This window comes from Euphorbia lathyris, chromosome 4 (assembly GCF_963576675.1).
Source record: "Euphorbia lathyris chromosome 4, ddEupLath1.1, whole genome shotgun sequence".
NCBI classification, from domain to species: Eukaryota; Viridiplantae; Streptophyta; class Magnoliopsida; order Malpighiales; family Euphorbiaceae; genus Euphorbia; species Euphorbia lathyris.
The window spans coordinates 26,009,226-26,020,926 of record NC_088913.1 but is presented as its reverse complement, the minus strand read 5'-3'; the positions used below and the strand labels follow the sequence as shown (position 1 = coordinate 26,020,926).

Here is an 11,701-nt window from a genome sequence, read left to right as displayed (position 1 = left end):
AGCCTTGTCTTCTTCCTACAGACTTGTCTTTTTGTGGCAGTTGTCTTTTACCAATAATCAATTGACCCATGTTTCTTGGAATTAGTCTTCTGTGTATTTTCGAGGCTTCAATTATTGGTGTAGAAGATTTGCAGACTTTGTCCTTTAGTGAACGGATCCTTCATGCTGTCCTGACTGTCACTCAGCTTCATTCGTTATCTTCGAATGTTCAACTTCCATGCTGAGTTCCTTCTTAGTCAGCTTCGTTCTAATTTGGTCAGCTTCGTTCTGGCAACTTTGAAGGAGACTTCTGAGACTGAGTTTTACTCCACTCAGCTTCTATTCTTTCATACTGAGTTTCGTTCCACTCAGCTTGACTTATGCTGACTTTTGTCCTGTCTAACTTTATATATATTTTTGCATTCAATATTGAACAAACACATTAGTACAATTAAATCAAAGCATTTAAATTTAATTGCCTCTTAATCATGGATGATTTTGTCAAATCAAAATCTTATGGAAAGATGTTTCAACATGTGCCACGTCAGCACTTTAACGGTGTTAAGCCATTTTTCGTTTTTCGGATAACGGCGCAAACCACAGTCCTTTTTTTTGTATTAACAAACCACAAGGGTTTTTTTGGAATAACATGAAACCACAGAGGTTTTTTTTTGGAATTTACCCTATTATTTATTGTTTGCTTTTAATTATTAGTGTTCGTAAAACTATGACTATCAATTGTTATTACTAATATGAACATGATTAAATAAATATATAAAATTAATTTTAAAAACAATAAAAATAACTAAATAAAAATTATAAAAAATAAAAATTCATAAAATATCTTCATTTTACGTAAAGAACTGTATATTAAACTGTATTTTTATAATACTATATAAGGACCCGTTTGTTTTACCTACTGTTTGCTGTTGCTGTTTGCTGTTACAGTTTGCTGTTTGTTATTGCTGCTTGATGTTGCTAGTTGCTGTTTGCTGTTGGAAAAAACTTTTTTTTTTTCAAAAAGTAAAGATTCTCTGCTTTTGTAAAAAGCTGCTTTTCAGGTGTAAAAAGCAAACAAGAGGTCACTAACCAAACACTTAATGCTGATTTTCAAGTGTAAAAGGCAAATAGGAATGTCACTAACCAAACACCTAAAACACTCCATTTCGAATTGAAAAGACAAACAGGAGCACGGAAATGAGCACTCAAACACCCCCTAAGTTATTTGTAGTTAAATTGACATAATTGAATAATTAACACACAATATAAAATTTTTATATACTTATATTTGTATAATTGAACTTATTTATTTTCAATTATTGCATCATGACAAAGATGGAAGAAAGAGAAAAAAAAAGCACAGAGATGGAGAGAGAAACAAAGATAATCACGAATGTAATAAAGTATAAAATTTAGTGGTTTTATGTTACGTTTTGAAGTTGAATGGTTATGCATAACTCCTGTAATATCATAACTCATATAATTAAAATTTGCATTATAAAAACAATTCTTGCTTCGCATGCATTAATTGTAGGGTAAATTTCAAATAAAAACCACGTGGTTTCACTAATTTTCATATAAAGGATTGTGGTTTACTTTTTATCAAAACGAGGATTGAGATTTTCAACTTTAGCAAAACAAAAACTTTTTCGATTGATACTATTAAAATCACCTTTGACGACTTCAAAAATGACATATTTTAAGAACTACTAATATTCTAAGCAACTTTAATTCTTCAACTTTTTTTATTTTGAGATCATTTAGATGAAGTTTAGTAAAGAGAGAGAAGTTAATATTTAGAGAGAGAAAGTTCCAAAAAAGATGATTTTCGGAAATCGAAAATGTAGTTCCATAGAAAATATGACATCGAACAACTTTAATTCTTGAAAATTTTCATTTAAGGTCGTTAAAGATAGTTTTAATAGCATTAATCCAAGCGTGAAACCTCAATTCTCGTTTTGACAAAAAGTAAACTACCGTCCTTTATCTGAAAATTAGTGAAACCACAAAAGTTTTATTTGAAATTTACCCTTAATTGTATAAATAGCTCACATTCATTAGAGATACAAGAATTCATGTTAGTAAAAGTTATTCCTTAGTATGCCTATAAAAATTCATCAATGTATAAGACCGAATTAAAATTGGTTAGTATCATATTTACTAAGGGTCGTTTGGTTGCTCCTTTTCATGCTCCTGTTTGTCTTTTCATTTCAAAAGGGGGAGTTTTAGGTGTTTGGTTATCGACCTCATGTTTGCCTTTTAAATCTGAAAAGCAAGGAGCATTATGTGTTTGGTTAGTGACCTCCTGTTTGCCTTTCACACTTGAAAAGCAGTATTTTACAATAGCAGACAATCTCTGCTTTTTGGAAAAGCAGCTTTTTTCAAAAGCAAACAACAAATCGTAATAGCAAATAGCAAATAGCAAATAACAACAGTAAACGACAAACAGTAGGTAAAACAAACAGACCTAAGAAACCATATTTTTTAATTTTTAAAATCATCTTTTTTGGAATTCCCCCTCTCTACATTAACTTTGGCTCTCATAAAAAAACCAATACTTAAATGATCTTAAATCTAAAAAGTTGAAGAATTAAAATTATTTAAAATACTATTTAATTGTTAAAACTTTTCATTTTGAAGTTTCGAATTGGGAGAAGCCGTAGGTATTATTGCGGGTCAATCCATTGGGGAGCCTGGTACTCAACTAACATTAAGAACGTTTCATACCGGCGGAGTATTCACAGGTGGTACTCAACATGCTTGGAGAGGAATGGAAGTGATTGACACAGAAGCTCCTCTAAGTGTTCCAGTCGGTGGGACGACTCTAGAACGAATTTTCAACGTTATCAAATTTGATAAAATTAACAAATTTTTTTACAAACTCCCGGATTCGGTTTGTAACAAAAAAAAAAAAAAAACACGTAGATGCCGATGTCCAAAAACATAAAACTACTAAACTTTATAAATAACTCACATTCGTATAAAAGGATTCATGTTGTAGGAAGTCATTCCTAAGAAGTCTATTTAAAAATCCATCAATGTCTCAGCAAGAATTATTGCAATAGGATAATGGGTAGGAGGATTTGAAAACCATTATGGCATTAAGATTTCCGAGGTTTATTCCGAGTTTGATGAAATACCCTAATAAACTGTTTGATAACTTCTGCACAATTATTCACAAATCTAATCACCATACAAACCCAAAAAATTGAAACTTCCCTTTTAACTCACAAATTTCCTCAGAATTTTCAATGGCATCAATCTCGTCTTTATCTGCAAACTCCAAAGATCACACCATCGAAACTCTCAATTTATACCATAGAACCGAAATTTGTTCCTTACCTTCTCTATCAGTTCGTCGTTCTATTCTGAAGCGTATACAGCCAAGGGCCAGCTTCAACAGGACACTGTACACATTCGCGTGGTGGACGGCGCCGTATGTAACTAGTGCCCGGCGGCAGAAAAGAGAAGGGCAACGTTTCTCTTTTGTATTTTGGGATTAATCCTAATGCTGAGGTTGCAAAGACAGATACATGTCAGGTTCTTTCCCCAATACTCTCTTTTGTTACTATCACACTGTTATTGCTGCTCTTGCCTACTCATCCACTCTCACTTTGGTGTGTGATATGAGTTTGTTTGTTTAGCATTTTGTTTTCTTGGGTTCTCTTTTGAAATTGATCTTGGTAATAAATTAGTTTGATTAATTTAGAATTTAGGTTCGATCTTTTTGCGATTGTGTGGTGATGGGATCATCTCGATTGTTTTGATTCTTAGGATTTTTGTGGATTTTGACCTTTTGTTTATCAACTTGCAAATGCCATTATTAAGATAGATGATGTAACATTTCGGTGTTAATTAAATATGCCGGCTCTATGACTTTTCTTCTATTCTACAAGAGTATTAGAATCTTCCGAAGCAGCTTACTTTTACATATTTTTCTCCTCCGATTTTCATTCTCTCCCAAAAAGAGGCTAAAAACTATCTGGCACGTCTTCTGCTATCAATTTTGCCTACACTCTTCCATTATCCATGGATGATAATGGAGTTTACTTGTATAAATCTGCTGGAGATAACGGATTTGACTTGTCTCAAAACACAGGTCATGGTTGAGTTGACTTGAATAGGGTTGAGTTAGGCAAATTCGTGGCCAATGATAGAGTTGATTTTAATAAATCCTTTGATGATGAAGAAGTTCAAAAGAATCGGTATGATGGAGTTCACTTGGATAAATCCATTGATGATGAGATGGTTGAGTGGAACGAATCTATGGACAATGATTTTGCAAAGGTTATTGGTGCTCGGAAGGTCTCTTACAAAGACTTGGTTCAAGCAACAAATAACTTATCAGATAAAGATAAACTTGGAGAGGGAAGTTTTGGTGCAGTTTATAGAGGATTCTCAAATGAATTGAACTGTTATGTTGCAGTGAAGAGGGTGTCAAAAGATTCAAAACAAGGCATAAAGGAGTATACGTAGGAAGTTAAGATCATTAGTCAGCTGCGCCATAGAAATATAGTAAAACTAATGGGCTGGTGCCACGACAGGGAGGAACTCTTACTTGTTTATGAGTCCATGTCCAACGGCAGCCTGGATTTCCATCTTTTTAAGGAAAATAGGCTGCTGACATGGGAGATGAGGTACAAAATTGCTCTAGGATTTTCCTCAGGATTGCTTTACCTACATGAAGAATGGGAGCAATATGTGGTGCACAGATATATAAAGGCAGGCAATATCATGTTAGATTCAGATTTCAATCCGAAACTTGGTGATTTTGGTTTAGCAAGACTAGCAGATCATGGAAAAGGTGTGGAATGCACAGCTTTAGCAGGCAGAATTGGTTATGTGTCTCTACAGGCACGGCAACAAGGAATCAGATGTATATAGTTTTGGGATTGTTTCTTTTGAAATTGCTTGTGGAAGAAAAATCATCAACCTGAAGGCAAGAGAAGATCAAATAAATTTGAGTGAGTGGGTTTGGGATCTCGATGGAGAAGGGAAGATACTTGAAGCAGCTGATCCTAGACTAAATGGAGATTTCAATGACCAACAAGTTAAACGTTTAATGATAGTTGGGCTATGGTGTGCTCATCCAGATGAAAAGTCCAGACCTACAATGGAGAAAGCAATCCAGGTACTCAAATTCCATGCTCCATCTCCTATTTTGCCATCAAAGAGGCCATGGTCTGCTATTTTGCTTCAATTTCCATGTCTTCTGATTCTAGTGTTACTGTTTCTGAGGAAAGCCGAAACAAGTCTCCAAGACTTGGCTACAATTATATGGTTCACAGAACAAACAACTTTCCACAACAAGAGAAGCTTGGGAAGAGAGGTTTTGGTACAATTTACAAAGGAATCTTGAATGAATTGAAGTCTTATAATCCTGTAAAAATTTCAATGGTTGTCTTTCGGAATAGGAATAAACAGAGAAAAGTAGTTATTGATATCCTAAGATCCACTGGCCTGCAGATGTTTTCCAACAAAGATTTGGTTCATGCCACAGATAACTTCTCAGAGAAAAACATACTCGAGGAGGAAGAATTTTGTACATCTTACAAAGGATTCTTGAAGGAACTGGACCTGTACATTTCAATAAAGAGAAGAGGAAGCGATTCCGATCAGCAGATGAAGGAGTATGCTCACAGAGTTATGATCTTTAGTAGATTGAGACATAGGAATTTAGTGGAACTCACAGAGTTTATGCCTTACAGCAGTTTGAATTACCATCTCTTTTTCAGAGAAGATAACTTGTTGACGTGGGAACTGAGGTATAAAATTGTTCAGGATCTGGCCTCCGGATTGCTCTACTTGCAAGAAGGAGATTTATGTGTAGTGCATGGAGATATAAAGCCGGAAAATGTTGTGCTGGATACAAATTTTAATGCTAAACTTGGAGGTTTTGATCCTGCAAAGTCAATGGACTACTTTGTTACCGATCAAGTATTGGGCACCGCAGACCACCTTGCTCCAGAATGCTTCCATACAGGGAGGTGTATCAGGGAATCTGATGTGTATAGTTTTGGGCTTGTTGCTTTGAATATTGCCTGCGGTACAAGACCCAGTGATTCAAGTAGTTATAGATATAACATGGTTAATTGGGTTTAGGGTCTGTATGGAGAAGAAAAGCTACTGGCAGCTGCTGATCCAAGACTAGATGGGGATTTTGATGTGAAACAAATGGAATGTTTAATTGTAGTTGGTCTTTGGTGTGCTCACCCAAATCCGGAATCTAGGCCTTCCATCAGACAAGCAATTGCAGTCTTGAATTTTGAAGATCCATTGCCTGTTCTTCCACGAACAAGGCCCCTCTTTACATGGCCACCTGATCTTCCTCTCTCCTTGTAAGGAAGCAACAGGTATCGGATATTTCAGGTTTTATTACTGCTGAAACTAAAATGGAACCGATGGCTAGTAATTGGTTCGACGTTCCCATTTGGATTGCTGAGATTAAGTATTCGGATATTTTAGGTTCTACATTTGCATTGCTTTGGTCATCCCTAAATTGCTACTAGTTATCTTATCTCATTGTCACAGAATTTACTTGTTCCGGTTGATAGATTTATGTCCTTTTGTATTTTCTTTCTTAATGTTATCATTTGAATACAGGCCATGAGTTCATATATGGCTTTAGTTTAAAAAACAAAGAGGCTTCAACTTATATGCTGAAATAGTGAGCACTTAGATATTAGTAAGAGACTCGTGCTATCATAAATTGTTGAATTCTCTTATATATATATAAATATAATTGTAGGCAGAGTAACATCATATGATATATATATATATATATATATAGTATGATCATGAGTAATTTGACATATATATGTTTATTTCTATAATGTACTAATTGATGAGCTATTTAATTGCAGATAAATTTAAGTTGCGCATAAAAACTTTCTTTGAGCCAGAAAATTATTGATCAATGATCATGGTTGGCATAATTATTAATTTGATAAACTAAACAAACCAGTATTTTTTTGGTTTTCTCTGCTGCCCTTTCAACGTCAATTTCACCATGGATCAGAGCAGGTAAAAATGCTTACCTGTTGATTCATTTAAAATATATTCTATGTGTCACAGTCTGATATTGATGTTCTGAATAATTAAAGAATGAAATATTTAATGCAATTGGTCAAGCAATGTAATGTTGGATTCAAATTTCAATGCCAAGCTTGGGGATTTTGGATATGCAAAACTATGATGCAACATGGAAAAAGTTCACAAACCACAGTTTGTGCAGGGACTTTGGGGTATATGGAACCAGAATGTGTCATAATTAACAGGCAAAGCTAGTAAATAATCAGCTATGTACAGTTTTGGGATTGTTGCTCGGTTAAAATACATCCATGGTCTCTGAATTATAGTGCTACTAGTATTATGGCTCCTAAATTTTATTCCGTGACATAGATGTTCTTGAACTTTACATTATACTAACATTAAAGTCCAGATTTAAAAAAAAAAAAATCTGTTTAAATAATTAACGAAACGATGACTAGGACAAGTTTAACTACATCATTGACCCTTTTTATCTATAGGGTGGCCTGGTGCACTACGCGTCCCCGGCCGCTCATAAGACTCGAACCCGTGACCTTCGGTCACACGACAACAACGTTTTTACCGTTGCGCCAAGGCCCGCCCTCTTTTTATCTATATTACCATAAATTATGGTTAAAGATCTATTTTGAGGTTATCATTTTGTTAATTTTTTAATGGATTTTCTTTGATTTGGACTTTAATGTTAGTATAGTGTAAAGTTAGAGGACTTTTGTATCATGAAATGAAATTTATATGTTATAATGTTAGTAGCGTTATAGTTAAAGAGCTATTACGTAGGAGGAAAACTTTTATATATATATATATAGAGTTAATCCGATTACTCTTTGTTTGAGGGCTTGTCAAACACAATTTAGGTGGATCTTCCCCTTAAAGTTAGTATACTCGAACACGAGATCACTAAATTGAAGCAGCTGATCCTAGACTAAATTTTCAGAAACTAGCTCCAACAGTCTCCTCAGACTATGTTACTGCAAGCTCTAAGCCTGTTCATTTGCTTCTCTGCATTTCATGTTTGTCACTTGTCAGTTTTAGTTCATTTTTTTTATTCATCTGAAGCAATAAATAACAAAAACAAGTATGTCATTGCTCTTCCATTTAATAACAAAAGACAATACACAAATTTTTTTGACGAATACATTGATTATCATATTTACATTAGTGTTCGTGATGGACTAATAGCAGAATCATCTGATAAGGATTCGGAAAGCCGAGCAAGGTGAGCTAGGGGAGGCATTTCTGATGGAAGATTAGGTAAGCAAGCCTCAAAATTAAGAAGTGCATTGGCAACTTCCCATATTGAAGGTCTAAAAATGTAGTCAGGATGAGCACACCACAGCCCGACGATAATCAACCGTTCCATTTGATGTTCGTTGAAGTCTCTGTGTAGTTTTGGATCGGCTGCTTCGAGTACTTTCCCCATTCCATACAGTTTCCAAACCCATTCCACAATTTTCACTTGTCCATCTTCGAGTTTTGGTTCAATAGCTCTTCTTCCACAGGCTATTTCGAGTACAACGATTCCAAAGCTATATATATCAGATTCTTTGCTAGTCTTACCTGATATGAAACATTCAGGAGCCATATAGCCAGCTGTTCCTGCCATAACTGAGGTTTCGAATCCTTTCCCGTGGTCAACAAGCCGTGCTAGCCCGAAATCCCCGAGCTTAGCATTGAAACTAGAATCCAACAAGATGTTGCTTGATTTTATATCTCTGTGCAGCACGCATTGATCGCCTTCTTCGTGAAGGTATTGCAATGCAGAAGTCAATCCTCGGACTATTTTATACCGAACCTCCCATACCAACAAGCTTTTTCCTTTGAAAAGGTGAGATTCCAAGCTACCATTTGGTAAGAATTCATATGCTAGTAGTAGTTCTTTTCGATGGCACCAGCCGAAAAGCTTCACCAAATTCTTGTGCCTCATTCCACTAATTACCTTTACTTCGGATCCGAACTCCTTAATACAATGCTTGGACACTCTTTTTACCCTTTTAACAGCTATCTCACGATTCGAGTTCTTCAAGAAACCCTTAAAAACAGCACCAAAACCTCCTTCTCCGAGCTTTTGGCTCTCCGAAAAATTGCCTGTTGCATCAGCTAATTCCTGATAGGTGAAGCTTTTAGGCCCTGTTTGGTTGCTGAAATCCTTACTAAAGGAACCTGTCAACACAGAAACGTCCGTGGTGATGTCTTTTCGGCCCTTCTTTCTCCTTAAACCGAGGAAAATGAGGCCTACAGCAATGATCAAAACACACCCTCCGACGCTTAAGCCTAACGTCAGTCCCAAATTACTTTTACTTTCTTTGGAAGATGGAGTAGTATTTTCTGCATTTCCAATAGCCGGAATACCTGCAGGAGATGGAGCGAGACCATGTTCGACAATGTTTGAACTTGAATCAAACTCCCAAAAGGCGATTCGTGTTGTCTGATTCGGATTCCCTGTGCTGGAAGAGAAGCCAAAAATCACCCATTCAGGCAAGTTACTTTCCATAACAACTTTAGCTGACTTGTATCCATACTGAATGGTGCTGTTACGATCTAAAAAACTGAATCTAAATTTCAACATTTTCCGGCTTGAATCATAGCTAATCCAAACTTCTGTTTCATACCCTCTCCTTGAACCACTCCAAGTCCGGTTTGCAACAGATTCCATGGAGTTAACATTGATTCCTACATGATCATAAGGCGGATCCCAACTGTTCCTGTAGGTATCAAATTCAACAGCAACAAACTTGTTGTTTTTTCTGTTAAGTGCATCCTGGTCATTGCTGACAAGGCCGATACCGCCTCGACCTTCCAAGTTACGAGGAATTCTCGAGCCATTGGGAGACAGGAAAAATGTTAGCCCATCAACAGAATTGGAGTTAACTTTCGGATTGATTGTGAAGGAGAAATGAGTAGAAAAATTAGTGAAACCATTGGAGGCTTTGTCATAAAGATGCAATGGTTTCGAATAAGTGATTCGGCCATATCGATTCCCATTTCCAGTCGGATTGAAGGTGAGTTCAATTTGTCCAGTACTGGATATACTTGCATCTCTTTCGTTGGAAATTTCAGGATCAGTTGAAGTAAAGCTGGTGAAGTTGAAATTCAAAGATGAGACAGAGGTTTTCAGGAATATTAGAAGAAAATGAATCAGAAAGTGGAGATGAAAATTCCAGGATTTGATTAATGCCATGGACAGTATCAGTTTAGAGGAAGTGAGAAATGTTTACATGGCTTGTTTTTATATAGATTCTTTTGTTTTACAAGAACTTGGATTTGATCAAAGTACAAAAATAGAACTTGTGACGGATGTATGGTTTAAAAGTTTGTAAATACAGGTCCACTAAGCCGGCCGGAATGATGAAATAAGGGAATAGGCTTCGAGTGAATTAAGGTATTATATTAGTTTATTTACTTTTTTAATGATAATTCTGGCACAATTAATTGAGAAGAAGAAGGTGCCTTGGCTTATAAAAGCCAAAGACTTAAACTCAGATATATAGATTGGGGAAAAAGAAGAGAAAATGGAGTTAATAGAGAGAGGAATAATGTAGAGTGAGAGAGGCACAATTGTGTCTTGTGAATTTTTGAGAGTTTATTTTACAGGGTAATTTAATTATTTTGGGGAGAGACAAAAATAGTAAAGATAATTATTTTGGGTATTTTTGGGAAATACCCGAGTGCTGCTACTTTTGTTTTATCTCATTGTAACTCTAGAAAGTTTCTAGAGAACACCCTCTTGTAAACCTCATAAATTCAATAAAATTGAGATTTATTGCTTCCGCTAAATTGTCGCAATCCAGAAAAATTCCCAACAGTGGTATCAGAGCTATGGTTCAATTTTGGGCCCCTGCTGATGTTAGCGTCACGCACCAAATCAATTGGACGTGAGAAAATGGAGAAAATGAGCAAGCAGTTGAGGGAAAGACTGCTGGCAATGGGAAGCCTCAATGTTTCGTGTAAGAAATTTGGGCACGTGCAATGAAATTGCATGAACAAGAGAAAAGAATGTGTCAATGTGGCAAATCATGTTGATGAAGAAGAATTTGCTTAATTTGGAGAGAAGTGCTCCAATAGTTGAAGGTTGATGAGAAGTGCATCAACAAATCGATTCGGTGAGAAGTGCTCCGAGAAGTTGTTTGCGAAGAGAAGTGCTCCGGTATGAAGAAAAAAATAAAAGTTTTAAATTAATAGTTAAGGGGAAGATTGTTGAGAAAATTAACTATTAATTTAAAACAATTAAATAAAAAAAATTGTTGTAAAGTCCTAATTAATGAGGGACTATTTTTATAATTTGTAGTAATGAACTATTGTTTTTGTAGTTTGTAAAAAAAAAAAAAAAAAGAATTGACCACCGAATTCGGTGGTCAATAAGGCAATTAATAGAGAGAGGAATAATGTAGAGTGAGAGAGACATAATTGTGCCTTGTGAATTTTTTAGAGTTTATTTTAGAGGATAGTTTAATTATTTTAGGGAGAGACAAAAATAGTAAATATAATTATTTTGGGTATTTTTGGGAAATACCCGAGTGCTAATACTTTTGTTTTATCTCATTGTAACTCTAGAAAGTTTCTAGAGAACATACTCTTGTAAACCTCATAAATTCAATAAAATTGAGATTTATTGCTTCCGCTAAATTGTCGCAATCCAGAAAAATTCCCAACACAAAAAGGACAGACGTTAGTT

At 35.4% G+C, this 11,701-nt stretch overlaps 2 protein-coding genes and 1 pseudogene across 2 annotated transcripts; 2 read left to right on the top strand and 1 right to left on the bottom strand.

Annotated features, from left to right (window-relative positions):
* The first annotated feature begins 4,008 nt into the window (after window positions 1-4,008).
* Window positions 4,009-5,079, top strand: LOC136227103 (L-type lectin-domain containing receptor kinase IX.1-like; annotated as a pseudogene).
* LOC136226725 (L-type lectin-domain containing receptor kinase IX.1-like) lies at window positions 4,997-6,753 on the top strand. Its single transcript, XM_066015365.1, has 2 exons — window positions 4,997-5,110; window positions 5,223-6,753. Exons 1-2 carry the CDS (start codon window positions 5,073-5,075, stop codon window positions 6,079-6,081), a joined length of 897 nt encoding a protein of 298 aa, XP_065871437.1. The 5' UTR covers window positions 4,997-5,072; the 3' UTR covers window positions 6,082-6,753.
* Window positions 6,754-7,925: 1,172 nt separating this feature from the next.
* LOC136226724 (L-type lectin-domain containing receptor kinase IX.1-like) lies at window positions 7,926-11,271 on the bottom strand. The gene has a single exon (XM_066015364.1). The coding sequence runs from the start codon at window positions 10,205-10,207 to the stop codon at window positions 8,180-8,182; it is 2,028 nt and encodes a 675-aa protein (XP_065871436.1). The 5' UTR covers window positions 10,208-11,271; the 3' UTR covers window positions 7,926-8,179.
* Between the last annotated feature and the right edge of the window lie 430 nt (window positions 11,272-11,701).